The sequence below is a fragment of the Mastomys coucha genome, unplaced genomic scaffold (assembly GCF_008632895.1).
Source record: "Mastomys coucha isolate ucsf_1 unplaced genomic scaffold, UCSF_Mcou_1 pScaffold21, whole genome shotgun sequence".
NCBI classification, from domain to species: domain Eukaryota; kingdom Metazoa; phylum Chordata; class Mammalia; order Rodentia; family Muridae; genus Mastomys; species Mastomys coucha.
Genome location: NW_022196904.1, coordinates 26,507,414 through 26,518,781, shown reverse-complemented (window position 1 = coordinate 26,518,781; position 11,368 = coordinate 26,507,414). Strand labels below are relative to the sequence as shown.

Here is an 11,368-nt window from a genome sequence, read left to right as displayed (position 1 = left end):
TTGAGACAGGGTCTCTCTACATAGCCCTGGTTGTCCTGGAATTCATTCTGTAAGTGTCCTGATTTACCTCACACTCACAGAGATCCACCTGCCTCTGGAATGCCAGGATTTAAGGCATGCACCACTGTACCCAATTTTTGGCTTAAAATTTTAATCAATAATTTTTTTTTTTTTTTTTGGTTTTTGGAGACAGGGTTTCTCTGTATAGCCCTTACTATCCTGGAACTCACTCTGTAGACCAGGCTGGCCTCGAACTCAGAAATCCGCCTGCCTCTGCCTCCCAAGTGCTGGGATTAAAGGCATGTGCCACCACTGCCCGGCTATCAATAATTTTTTTAAAGATTTATTTGATTTATTTTATGTGTATGAGAGTACACTGTAGCTGTACACATGGCCGTGAGCTATCATGTGTGTGGCTGCTGGGAATTGAACTCAGGACCTCTGCCGGCGTAATACACTGTAGCTGTTTTCAGACGCACCAGAAGAGGGCGTCAGATTTCATCACGGGTGGTTGTGAGCCACCATGTGGTTGCTGGGATTTGAACTTAGGACCTTTGGAAAAACAGTCAGTGTTCCTACCCCCTGAGCCATCTCGCTAGCCCCAATAATTTTTTTAATTAATTTTGATTTAGCTAAAATATCATCTATATGGCTCTGAGGATAAGAGCACTGACTGCTCTTCCAAAGGTCCTGAGTTCAAATCCCAACAACCACATGTTGGCTCACAACCATCCATAATGAGATCTGACGCCCCCTTCTGAGATGTCTGAAGATAGCTACAGTGCACTTACATATAATAAATAAATAAATCTTTAAAAAAAAACTAAATCAATTAAAATAAACACTACTAAGGAAAACCCTGTTATTCCGTCCCCCAAACTGCCAAAATAAATAAGCCAGGTGATGGCAGCATACGCCTTTAATCCCAGCACTTGGGAGGCAGAGGCAGGCGGATTTCTGAGTTTGAGGCCAGCCTGGTCTACAGAGTGAGTTCCAGGACAGCCAGGGCTACACAGAGAAACCCTGTCTCAAAATAAAAATAATAATAATAATAAATAACTGGGGCTAGAAAGATGACACAGTGGTTGAAGTGTACACTACTGGTGCAGGAGATTTCAGCTCCCACATCAAGCAGTTCACAACTGCTCACAACTGCTTGTACTCCAGTTCTAGGGCATGTACCACCCTCTTCTGTCCTCAATGGGCACTGCACACCTATGCATGAGCCCATGTACAGACTCACATAGCTGTACGAGGCACTTTGAATGAAAATGGCCTCCACAGGCTCATAGATTTGCATGGTTAGTCTCCAGTGGATGAACTATTTGGAAAGGATTAGAAGGTATGTCACCAGATGTGGTCTTAAAAGCCCAGTGTCTCTCTTACTCTGTTATTTGATTTAAGAGTCAGCCCTGAATTCCACAGACCTCTGTGACAGCCACTTGGGTCACTTGCACCTTGTGCCTTTGTGGTGTGCACACATGCCCACGGCAGGAAGGCAGTTCCCTAACAGCTCAGCATCCCCCAAAGGTAGCAAGCCCGCAATGCTGAGATGGAGCCTTACGCTGGTGGTCGATGAGGAGGGTGGCCGCAAAGTAGTGAGCCAGGGCTCCATAGTGGTAGGCCTTCACATAGGCCACACCTGCCCACGAATATGGGATGTTCTCTTTCACTGGTTCCTGGCTCATCGCTGCATGCAGCTGCCGGTAGGCCTCTGCCACCTGAAATAGAAGGGAGATGGGCAAGGAGGGGCTGGTACAGGGGCCCTCCCAAGCCTGGCTGCAGAGAAAGAGTCCTTTCTTCTAAGCCAAATCCCCTGCTGGAGAATGTTCCAGAATGTGGGCATAAAGCCAAGCAAGTCCTCCTGCTGTGAGCATCGTAGTTAACAGGGGATCAAGCAACTGTCATTAGGCTGCTTTTTTGGCTAAGCTGCAGATGGACTCCGTGATCCGTATCTGAAACACCAGTAATCTGCCAAATAAACGTAGGCCGTCCGCTTCGGTCGCCCTAGCACACTGCTTAGGTTGAGGTGAGCTGCTGCTATGACACCCCCAATCCTCACCCCTACCCCTATCTTTCCCCACCCCCTCAACTCCCAGCACCTGCACCAGCAGATCCTGCTCACCCAGAAGTCACAGGAACTAAGAAGCCTTTACCTTGGCAGCCTCCTGAGCCACCTTTACCAGCATGAAGAACTCATTCTGGATCCCTGGGAGGCAGACTTTCTCAAACACACTTTCTTGGGCTTGGGTAAGCATCATTTTGACCAGCACACTGAGCATGGCGGGGCTCATGTCGTAACTTGGAGTATGAGTGAAGGTCTCTTTCAGGTAGTTTAAAACCCCTAGGATCAGAATGTATTGCTCATTATTAGGAAATCACACTTATTTTTATCATGCTGCTGTAGAGAAAGAAGTCAGAAGATACAGCTGGGATCAGGGGTGTCTGTCATCTAGGAGTGCTTGCTTAGCATACAGAAAGCCCTGAGTATGAGCCCCTAGCTATCTTTTATCTATTTATCTAGTATATCTATCTATTATCTATTTATCTATTATCTATCTACCTAATGTGCATATACAACCTATAATATATACATATTTATATTATATATATACACACACACATATACAACCTATAATATATACATATTTATATTATATACACACACATATACAACCTATAATATATACATATTTATATTATACACACACACATATACAACCTATAATATATACATATTTATATTATACACACACACACATACAACCTATAATATATACATATTTATATTATATACATACACACACACATACAACCTATAATACATACATATTTATATTATATACATACACACACATATACAACCTATAATATACACATATTTATATTATATACATACACACATATACAACCTATAATATATACATATTTATATTATATACACACACACACATGGTAGACACCTATAATCCTAAATCATCTGGAAAAAAAATATATATACATATATATTTTTTTTTCCTGTTTTGGTGTTTCGAGACAGGGTTTCTCTGTGTAGCCCTGGCTGTCCTGGAACTCACTCTGTAGACCAGGCTGGCCTCGAACTCAGAAATCCGTCTGTCTCTGCCTCCCAAGTGCTGGGATTAAAGGCATGAGCCACCACTGCCCGGCTTTTTTTTTTCTGTAAAATCTGTATTTTCTAGGTGTGGAGGAATGTGCCTTTAATCCCAGCATTAGGGAAGCTGAGGTGGGGGGAGGGAGAGGTCAAAGACCTTCTGGGTGAGACAGCAAGACTCTGTATGGCTCTCTGGCCATCCCACTCCTTTGTGTAGACCTCAGTAATCGAATGAAAGGCCTGAGTGCTCCTTGGATACTGAGCTCACTACAGTACTAGTCGAGATAACCACTCCAAACGCCCACTGATGGATTAACAGGTGATCACAATATCTACACACACACAGTGGAATATTCTTCAGCCTTAGAAGGACTGAAAAGTTTGGGGTACAGCACAGTGGTAGAGTGTGTGCTTACCCTGTAAGAGGCCCCAGGTTCGATTCTCAGTACCACAAGTAAAATGAGATTCTGGTAACCTTTAATACTAGTACTTAGGAAGTAGAGGGAAGGGGATCTCTGAGTTCCAGGCCAGTCTGGTCTACAGAGTGAATTTCGGGCCTGCCCGGACTTCATAGTGAGACCCTGTCTTCATGTAACTCTGATGTGTAGACAACATGAATGAAGACTTTACACTAGGTACAATAAACCAGCCATGGAATGACAGGTAGCACAGGAATCCATTTGGTTCCTGGAATAGTCCAACTCAGAGGCACAAAGAACAGAAGTCACTAGGAACTACAGGAAAAAGGAAAAGGGCATTACACTCTAATAGACACAGAGATGCCGGGTGTGATGGCACAACCCTGTAATACCAGCACTTGGGAGGATGAAGCGGGGGGTGGCCAGATGACCCTGTCTTGATACATGGATAAAAGCATGAATGAATAGGGCCCACTCAAGCATGCATGATGGGAGCACACTGGAGCTGGAGAGTACTTCATGCCACTGAGCCCCACACTTAGTAACTATCAACAAGATAATTGTACCACACACATATTTACCACAGTAAGAACTAGTTAAAACTGTATCTGATGATCTATACCTTGGCATAATTTTGGTTTTCAATCAGGTTCTCTTTGAAGGCATTTACATATGCATAAAGCAAGGCTGGCTCTCCTGTTCCCATCCCACTGGATGTGAGACTTGGCATGTGATAGAACAAACAGAAAGCTGGTGGAGTGAGTGAGGCGTGCTGGGCCCATGCTGCCACCCTCAGCTACTTCTGTGGCGAGCCCTGACGGACAATTAGCTAGCCTGGAGGTGACGTGGACTGGACACATGCATCTCATCCAACTGGCCCCTCGGGTTTTGCTGCTCCAGAGAAGGATGTGTCCACTCCGGGCCATTCACCCCCACCCCCTTCCTTCCTCGACCCCAGACTCTCTCCTGTTCCTAAGTATCTTGGTTTGTATTTCTGAAGCCTTGGAGGCAGGTCACAAAGCGTGACTGCCTAAGATTACTCAGAAACCAACACGATTAAACAAACCTGCAATCCCAACATGCCAGGGACGGAGAGTTCAAGGCTAGCCTGAGGTAGATAGCAACAAGACCATGTCTCCACAAGTCAAAGTGGCATAGCCGCGCTACTTCATGGGTTTTAGAGGGATATCTCTCCAGGCAGGCAGGTTTATGCTGGGAGAGGAAATGAGGGCAAAAGGATGCTAAGCTGGTACTCAGGAAGCTGAGGTGTGATGAGGACCTCCAGTTCAAAACCAGCCTGGCTGACAGCATGAGTTAAAGGCCATCCTGGTCTACATTGTAACAACCAGTCTCAAAGGATTAAAAAAAAAAAAAAAAAAAAGCTAAAATCAGACTGCCTGCTTGCAGGTCACACTGTGGCCTGCACCCTCCATTCTCAAGCTCGGTCTGCTGCAGACACAGGCCCTGCTAGAAAGGAGCAGCACAGACCATTTAGTCCCTCAGTCTGTGCCAGGCTGGCCCGCTGCACCAACTCTAACGACCCCAGTCCCTAACGGCTTGGTGCTAAGCGAGTTTTCTCCGCTGATTCTGGTTCACACCAGGACGAGCTTGTAGGGGTGATGAAGTTAAAATGAGGAAAAACAAGCTAGCTGTCACGGTGCACATCTGTCATCCTAGCACTCGGGCTGAGGTAGGAGGGTGCCGAGTTCCAGGCCAGTCTGGCCTACGAAACAAGCTCCACTCCGAGCACTGTAGAAGAGAGCTGCTGAGAGAGCTCAGCCATCTCTGAAAGTGACAAAACCAGTGCAGACCAGTGCGCTCCTGGCCCATGTCACCTGACAGAGCTGAAATCAGCAAGCACAGGCTTTGCAAACTTGGCAGATTAAGCATACTACAGAAGTGCAGATAATAACAGTAATTCCCTTTATCTGAGGTGCAGCTCTGTTCCGGCTCAGTTACCTTCAGCCAACTGTAATATGATAACATTGCTTGGAAAATTCCAGAAACAAGTAATTCATAACATTTATCACATGGAATTGCTACCAGCGTTCTACTTTATTGTTCCTTGTTAATCTTTGACTGTGCCCAGTCTATCTCACAGATACGGGGACAGAGATGGGAATTCGTTATTTTGTTTTTCCTTCCTTCTCCTTTCCCGATTCCCGTCATCTGTCTGCAGTGCTACAGGTCAAATGTAGAGCCTCACACATGCTAGGCAAGTGTCCTACCCCTGAGCTACATGCTCTGCCCTTGTTCAGGCTTCAGGACTATTTACAGTTTCATACATACATGTCTAGGACCATGTGCCCCTATGGATAGATTACTGGATTAGCTGATACAGTAATTGTAAAGGCTTCATATCTCCACTAGTTAAGGCAAGTTTCTGTATTCCTATCATTGAGAAATATTCACAGCCACACACTGGAGCCGCGCACCTGGAAAAGATTAATCATTAACTACAAGCCTCACTATGTACATGAGCCCTATTGGGCTGAGATCACATGATGCCAACCGTTGAATAAATCTTCTGACCAAGAAGTTACACAGCCATTCCTTCCTCCTTTATAGTTATGAGATTATAAATTGACCCTAGGGTTCCCCTCATGCTGACCAGTCAAGCCTTCTACCTCTGAGCCAAGCCCTCAAGCCCCTTACTGGAGAATTCTAGGCAGGGGTTCTACCACTGAGCCACACCCCAGCCCGACACTGGGGGATTCTAGGCAGGGGCTCTACCACTGAGCCATGCCCCCAGCCCCTCACTGAGGGATTTTAGGCAGGGGCTCTACCACTGAGCCATGCCCCCAACCCCTCACTGGAGGATTCTAGGCAGAGGTTCTACCACTGAGCCACACCCCAGCCCGACACTGGGGGATTCTAGGCAGGGGCTCTACCACTGAGCCACGCCCCCAGCCCCCCACTGGGGGATTTTAGGCAGGGGCTCTACCACTGAGCCATGCCCCCAACCCCTCACTGGAGGATTCTAGGCAGAGGTTCTACCTCTGGAGCCACATGCCCCAGTCCTTGTGAGACTGGTAAGGCATTGGTACCCAGTGGGTCTGCAGAAGACCGGAGCAAGATTCTTTTAAGCTGGGGAGAGAATCAGCACCACTGACACCACTGGGTGGGTTTAAAGCTAAGGCAGCTGCCCTGGAGGACACACACCTGCAGCTCTCTGAAAGGCATCCACAGCGCTCTCTAAGCCAGCCTGTGTCTGCCGGTTACAGCGGGTCCCAATCTGGGTGTAGAGTGCCCCGATGTTGAAGAGAATGCTGGCCTTCTCCAACAGCAAAGTCTGCTGGCTGACTGGAACCCCAGTGAAGGAGTCATACCTATGTAAAACAAATACATTCTGATCATTTCACTTGGCTCCTTAATGCCACTGCTGGGCTCACTTCTCACATGAAATTCAAAGATGCACAGGCAATTGGGCTTTTGTTTCCAAGCAAGATGATAAGCCTGAATATATAGGATTCATGCCTCTCATGCCAGCACTCAGGAAGCTGAGGCAGGAGGACCATGAATTTAAAGTTAGCCTGGGGCATACAGAAAGACCCTATCTCTAAAGAAAAAAGAAGAAAATCCCTACAAGCCAGACCTGGTAGCACATGCCTAACATCCTGGCACTCTTTGAAGGCTGAGGCAGGAGGATTGTGAGTTTGACAGTCTGAGCCACCCAGCAAGAACCTGTTTTAAGAAGCCAAATACTGTGTTTCGAGTTTTAAAATCTCTTTCTATTGGTACACATCTATCATCACAGTACTAGCATTGCAAAGACAGGAGGATCACAGCCAGTCAGAGATCAGTCTGATCTTGGAACTCCATAGTGAAATCCTGTCTTAAGGAAACAAAAATTCTATTTTTTTTTTTTTTTTTTTTTTTTTGTGGCCCTTGCCACTGGGATCAAACTCAATTCAAGCTCACACCCACAGCCACGCCCCGAGTAAGAAAAGATTCTTCTCAAAAGAAAAAAAAAATGTCTTGCTTCTCTTTCATTCCACCCAAGAGCCCCGGTTTCTCCCTAGTGACCAAGTGAGCACACACACAAAAGGCCTCTTTTCTATGGCTCATTTGTTCTGAGAAACCACAGTCAGTCGCTGTTTCCCGTCTCTAGGTTTTTACACAAACACCAATTTACAGACCATCCCCACCCCTGGGCCCACTGGGCAAATGCCAGTCAGAATGAGAGTGTGCACAGCAGAGGGGGCCCCAGAGAGCACCTACCAGGTAAACAGGAGCCCCATGTGGCGCATGGGAGGGAAGAACCTACTCTCCACAAAGCCCAGCTGAATGAAGTAGGACATGAGCAGTTTAACCCCTGCCTCATCCCTGCTGGGTGTTCGACATGCCTGGAAGGAAAGTGAGGAGGCAGGTGAGCATCCCCAGGACCCATCCCTGAACACTCCAACAGATAGATGCTTTGCCGTGCGTATCATGAACGCTAGCAGAGGTAGCTTAGGGGGGAAGGGACAAAGTCAGGAATCCTGGAACCCAGCTCCATGGGCAGCTCTCCCTTCTGCTCTGGTTTTCTGGTAGAGCAAGGGCAGTGGGTAATCCTGCCGGCCCCGCTCTATGCCCGGCATCCCGGACTCTCCAGGGCTACTAGTGTTGGTCATGTGATGTCCTGAAGCCTCAGCAAGCAAAGTTGACTCCCAGACCGCTGCCTTTACCTGCCGCAGGTCCATAAGGTCTGCAATGTCATCTTCATACAAATAGCTATCCTCACTGTAATGTTCCAAAATAAAATCCTGTAAGAAAAAAAAAAAAAAGAGCCAAGGTGCCAATCAATAGCTGGGTCTGCACCATGGGGAAGGGGAGGGAGGGAGGGAGGGAGGGAGGGAGGGAACAGGGGCTGGGGGGGGGGGAGTCCCAACACAAGAGAACCATAGATCCGGCCTGGTGCTGTGGTGCACACCTGTAATCCAGCATTTGGGAAGTCAAGGCAAGAAGACTGCTAAATGTGAGACAGCCCAAGCTACATGTTGAATATCAGGATAGCCTGGGCTACATGCAGTATGAGAGGCAGCCTGGAGAGATGGTTCAGTGGTTAAGCATATGTACTGCTCTTGCAGGGGACACAAGTTCACTTCTCAGAACCCATGTCAGGTGGACCAAAGGCTTCTCGTCAGAGGCCACTAGCATCCTCAAGTTCACAGCCCCCTCCCTTTAAATATGTTTTTAATGCAAAGGAAGAAAAGGGGGGAAATGTCTATGTAATAGTTAAGTGACAGTCAACTACTTCTGACATACCAGTAAGGGCTCAGACTCTCCACTTTTGTGCTGCCTCAGTACCTGGACATATGGCCTTCTGAGCCAGGGAGACCTAAGCCTAGGGATGTCTGGATGTGATGAGACCTTGGTGAGAACAGCTCTGATGGTTAGACATATGAGATACCCCGGTGCAACCCTTTAGTTGAGTGCACAACAACCTATTGTTTGACAACTGCTCTGAGTTCATGTGGTCATTCAACAAACACTGATTCATACTTGCTATCTGCCAGGTGCTGTTTGAAGATCCTTCCCCTTCACTGTGCCCATACTGACACAGAGAAAATGAGCAACCACAACAGGCTTAATGGTATGGTATAATAAGTTGGATGAATATCCCTTATCCAAAATGCTCGGGGTGGTTAATGCCTCCAACTTCAGACTTTTCCAGATCTCAGACTAGTTGTATATGCATACTATATTTGGGACCCGAAACTATACTTGAAATTTATTTATGGATTGTTATTTGATGAGTATAAGTATTTGTCTATATACATGCATGCTAGAGCACAAGGAGGCCAGTAGAGGGCACTGTATCCCCTGGAATTACAAATAGTTCCTAGCTACCATGTGAGTGCTGGAAATTGGACCAGGGTTCTCCACAGGAGCAGCCATGCTCATACCCCTGAGACACCTCTCCAGCTCCTGATCCTCTTTTATATACATACGTTGTACATGTAGCCTGAGGGTAATCTATCTTCTATAATACTTTTAAGAAATTTAGTACAGGGTATGTGGAATTTTCCACTTGCTGTATCATTGTTCAAAATATGAAATTTTCAGTGTTTTGGGTTTTCAGACAGGGAGACACTCAGCTTGAATTTGAAGATGTTAGGGACTATAGGGGGGAAAAAAACTAAGGGAGTCACATACAGGGTAGATGTTCCTAGGTAATTCTCCACAAATGCTACATAGAAATTAGCATGACAGATCAAAGACCATGGAGTGCTGAGACTACAGACTTATGCCCACCGTGCCTGTCTTTATATACTTAGTTCTTGAAAACCCCCTCAGGCTTTTGTGTGTGTCAGGCACAGATACACACACACCTTTGGACAAACATGCGATATCTATACCGGCTCTATACAAATGGGAACTGAATAAGGTGTGCTCATCTTTACAATTTGGCAACACAGCAGCCATTTTCATGGGTCATTAAACATCTACAGCACGACTTGTAATGTAATAATCCTCCAACACAAAGTATTATTCAAGTACTCAACAAACTACACAGTTCCCCACCAAAGCAAGCCAAGACTTCTACTTAATTCCCAGGTGTGTTGTTTGTTTGTTTTTTAAAACAAGTCTTTCCATGTAGCCCTGGCTGTCCTGGAACTCACTCTGTAGACCAGGCTAGCCTTGAACTCACAGAGATCCACTGGCCTCTGACTCCTGAGTGCTGGGATTAAAGGCATGTGACACCATGCCCAGTCCCCAGGTTTTTTTTAAATTCATTTAAAAAAAAAAAAAAGTATACATAAGTGTGTGCTGTGTGAGCATGCTCCCTGTGAGTGCAGGTAACCTCAGAGGCTAGAGGTGTTGGGTTCCCCAGGGCTGGGGGTAGAGGTTGTTGAAAACTGCTCAATGTGGACACCGGGAACCAAACTGCACCCTCTGCAAAAGGAGTACTAGATCTTAACCACTGAGCCACCTTGTTGTCCTGTAACATGGGAGCAAAAACCAGAGCTTCAGAAGTTAAGGTCATCAAGTGTACAGTGAGTGTACCCTGCCCAGTACTCTAAGGGACAAAGCAAGGCATCCGCCATTGAGGCTGTTCCTCACCATTCCCTGAGCATCTGTAAGTAGCCAAGAAATTAAGAAAAATGATATAAATATTTAAAGGAAGGTATAAATTTGGGGGGAGGGCTGGGCGGTGGTGGCGCACGCCTTTAACCCCAGCACTTGGGAGGCAGAGTCAGGCGGATTTCTGAGTTCGAGGCCAGCCTGGTCTATAGGGTGAGTTCCAAGACAGTCAAGACTACACAGAGAAACCCTGTCTCAAAAAAAAAACAAAAACAAAACAACAAAAAAATCTTTTTGGAAAAAAAATATTTATAAAAACCAAGAATTCCAACTGGAAAATAACCGAATTAGTAAGAATTTACTAAAGTAGCCTAAAAATTAATATATTAAAGTTGGGGGTAGAGGCCTGAGAGATGGCTCAGCAGTTAAGAAACATGACTGTTCTTCTAAGAGGACCTGGGTTCAATTCCCAGCACCTACATGATGGCTCTCAACCATCTGTAATTCCAGTTCTAAAGGATCTGATGCCCTCTTCTGACCTCCACGGCAACAGGCATGCACATGGGGCACGGACACAGACATTAGATGATGACAAAACACCCATGTGAGAAATCAAAATCAAAACTCTTGGTCAAAACAAAGAGTCAAAGGTTGGGGAGGTGGCTCAGTGAACAAAATACTTGAGTTTGCATGCCCAGCACCTATATAAAAGATGGGGCTATGGTATATGCCTGGAACCTCAAAGCCTGGGGGAGAGGTCCGGTTAGCCAGATACTGGAGTTCATTGGCCTGCTACTCTGAAAAAAAAAACAAAAACAAAAAAAACCAA

General features: G+C 46.1%; 1 protein-coding gene across 1 annotated transcript in view; it reads right to left on the bottom strand.

The window, feature by feature from the left end:
* Positions 1 to 11,368, bottom strand: part of Rhpn2 (rhophilin Rho GTPase binding protein 2) — a 62,117-nt gene that overhangs the window by 14,255 nt on the left and 36,494 nt on the right. The window contains exons 6-10 of the mRNA XM_031386197.1: positions 8,199 to 8,276; positions 7,753 to 7,877; positions 6,694 to 6,860; positions 2,157 to 2,344; positions 1,565 to 1,721 (exon numbers count right to left, since the gene is read on the bottom strand). Coding sequence (XP_031242057.1) covers positions 1,565 to 1,721; positions 2,157 to 2,344; positions 6,694 to 6,860; positions 7,753 to 7,877; positions 8,199 to 8,276 — 715 coding nt within the window. The remainder of the gene's footprint in view (positions 1 to 1,564; positions 1,722 to 2,156; positions 2,345 to 6,693; positions 6,861 to 7,752; positions 7,878 to 8,198; positions 8,277 to 11,368) is intronic.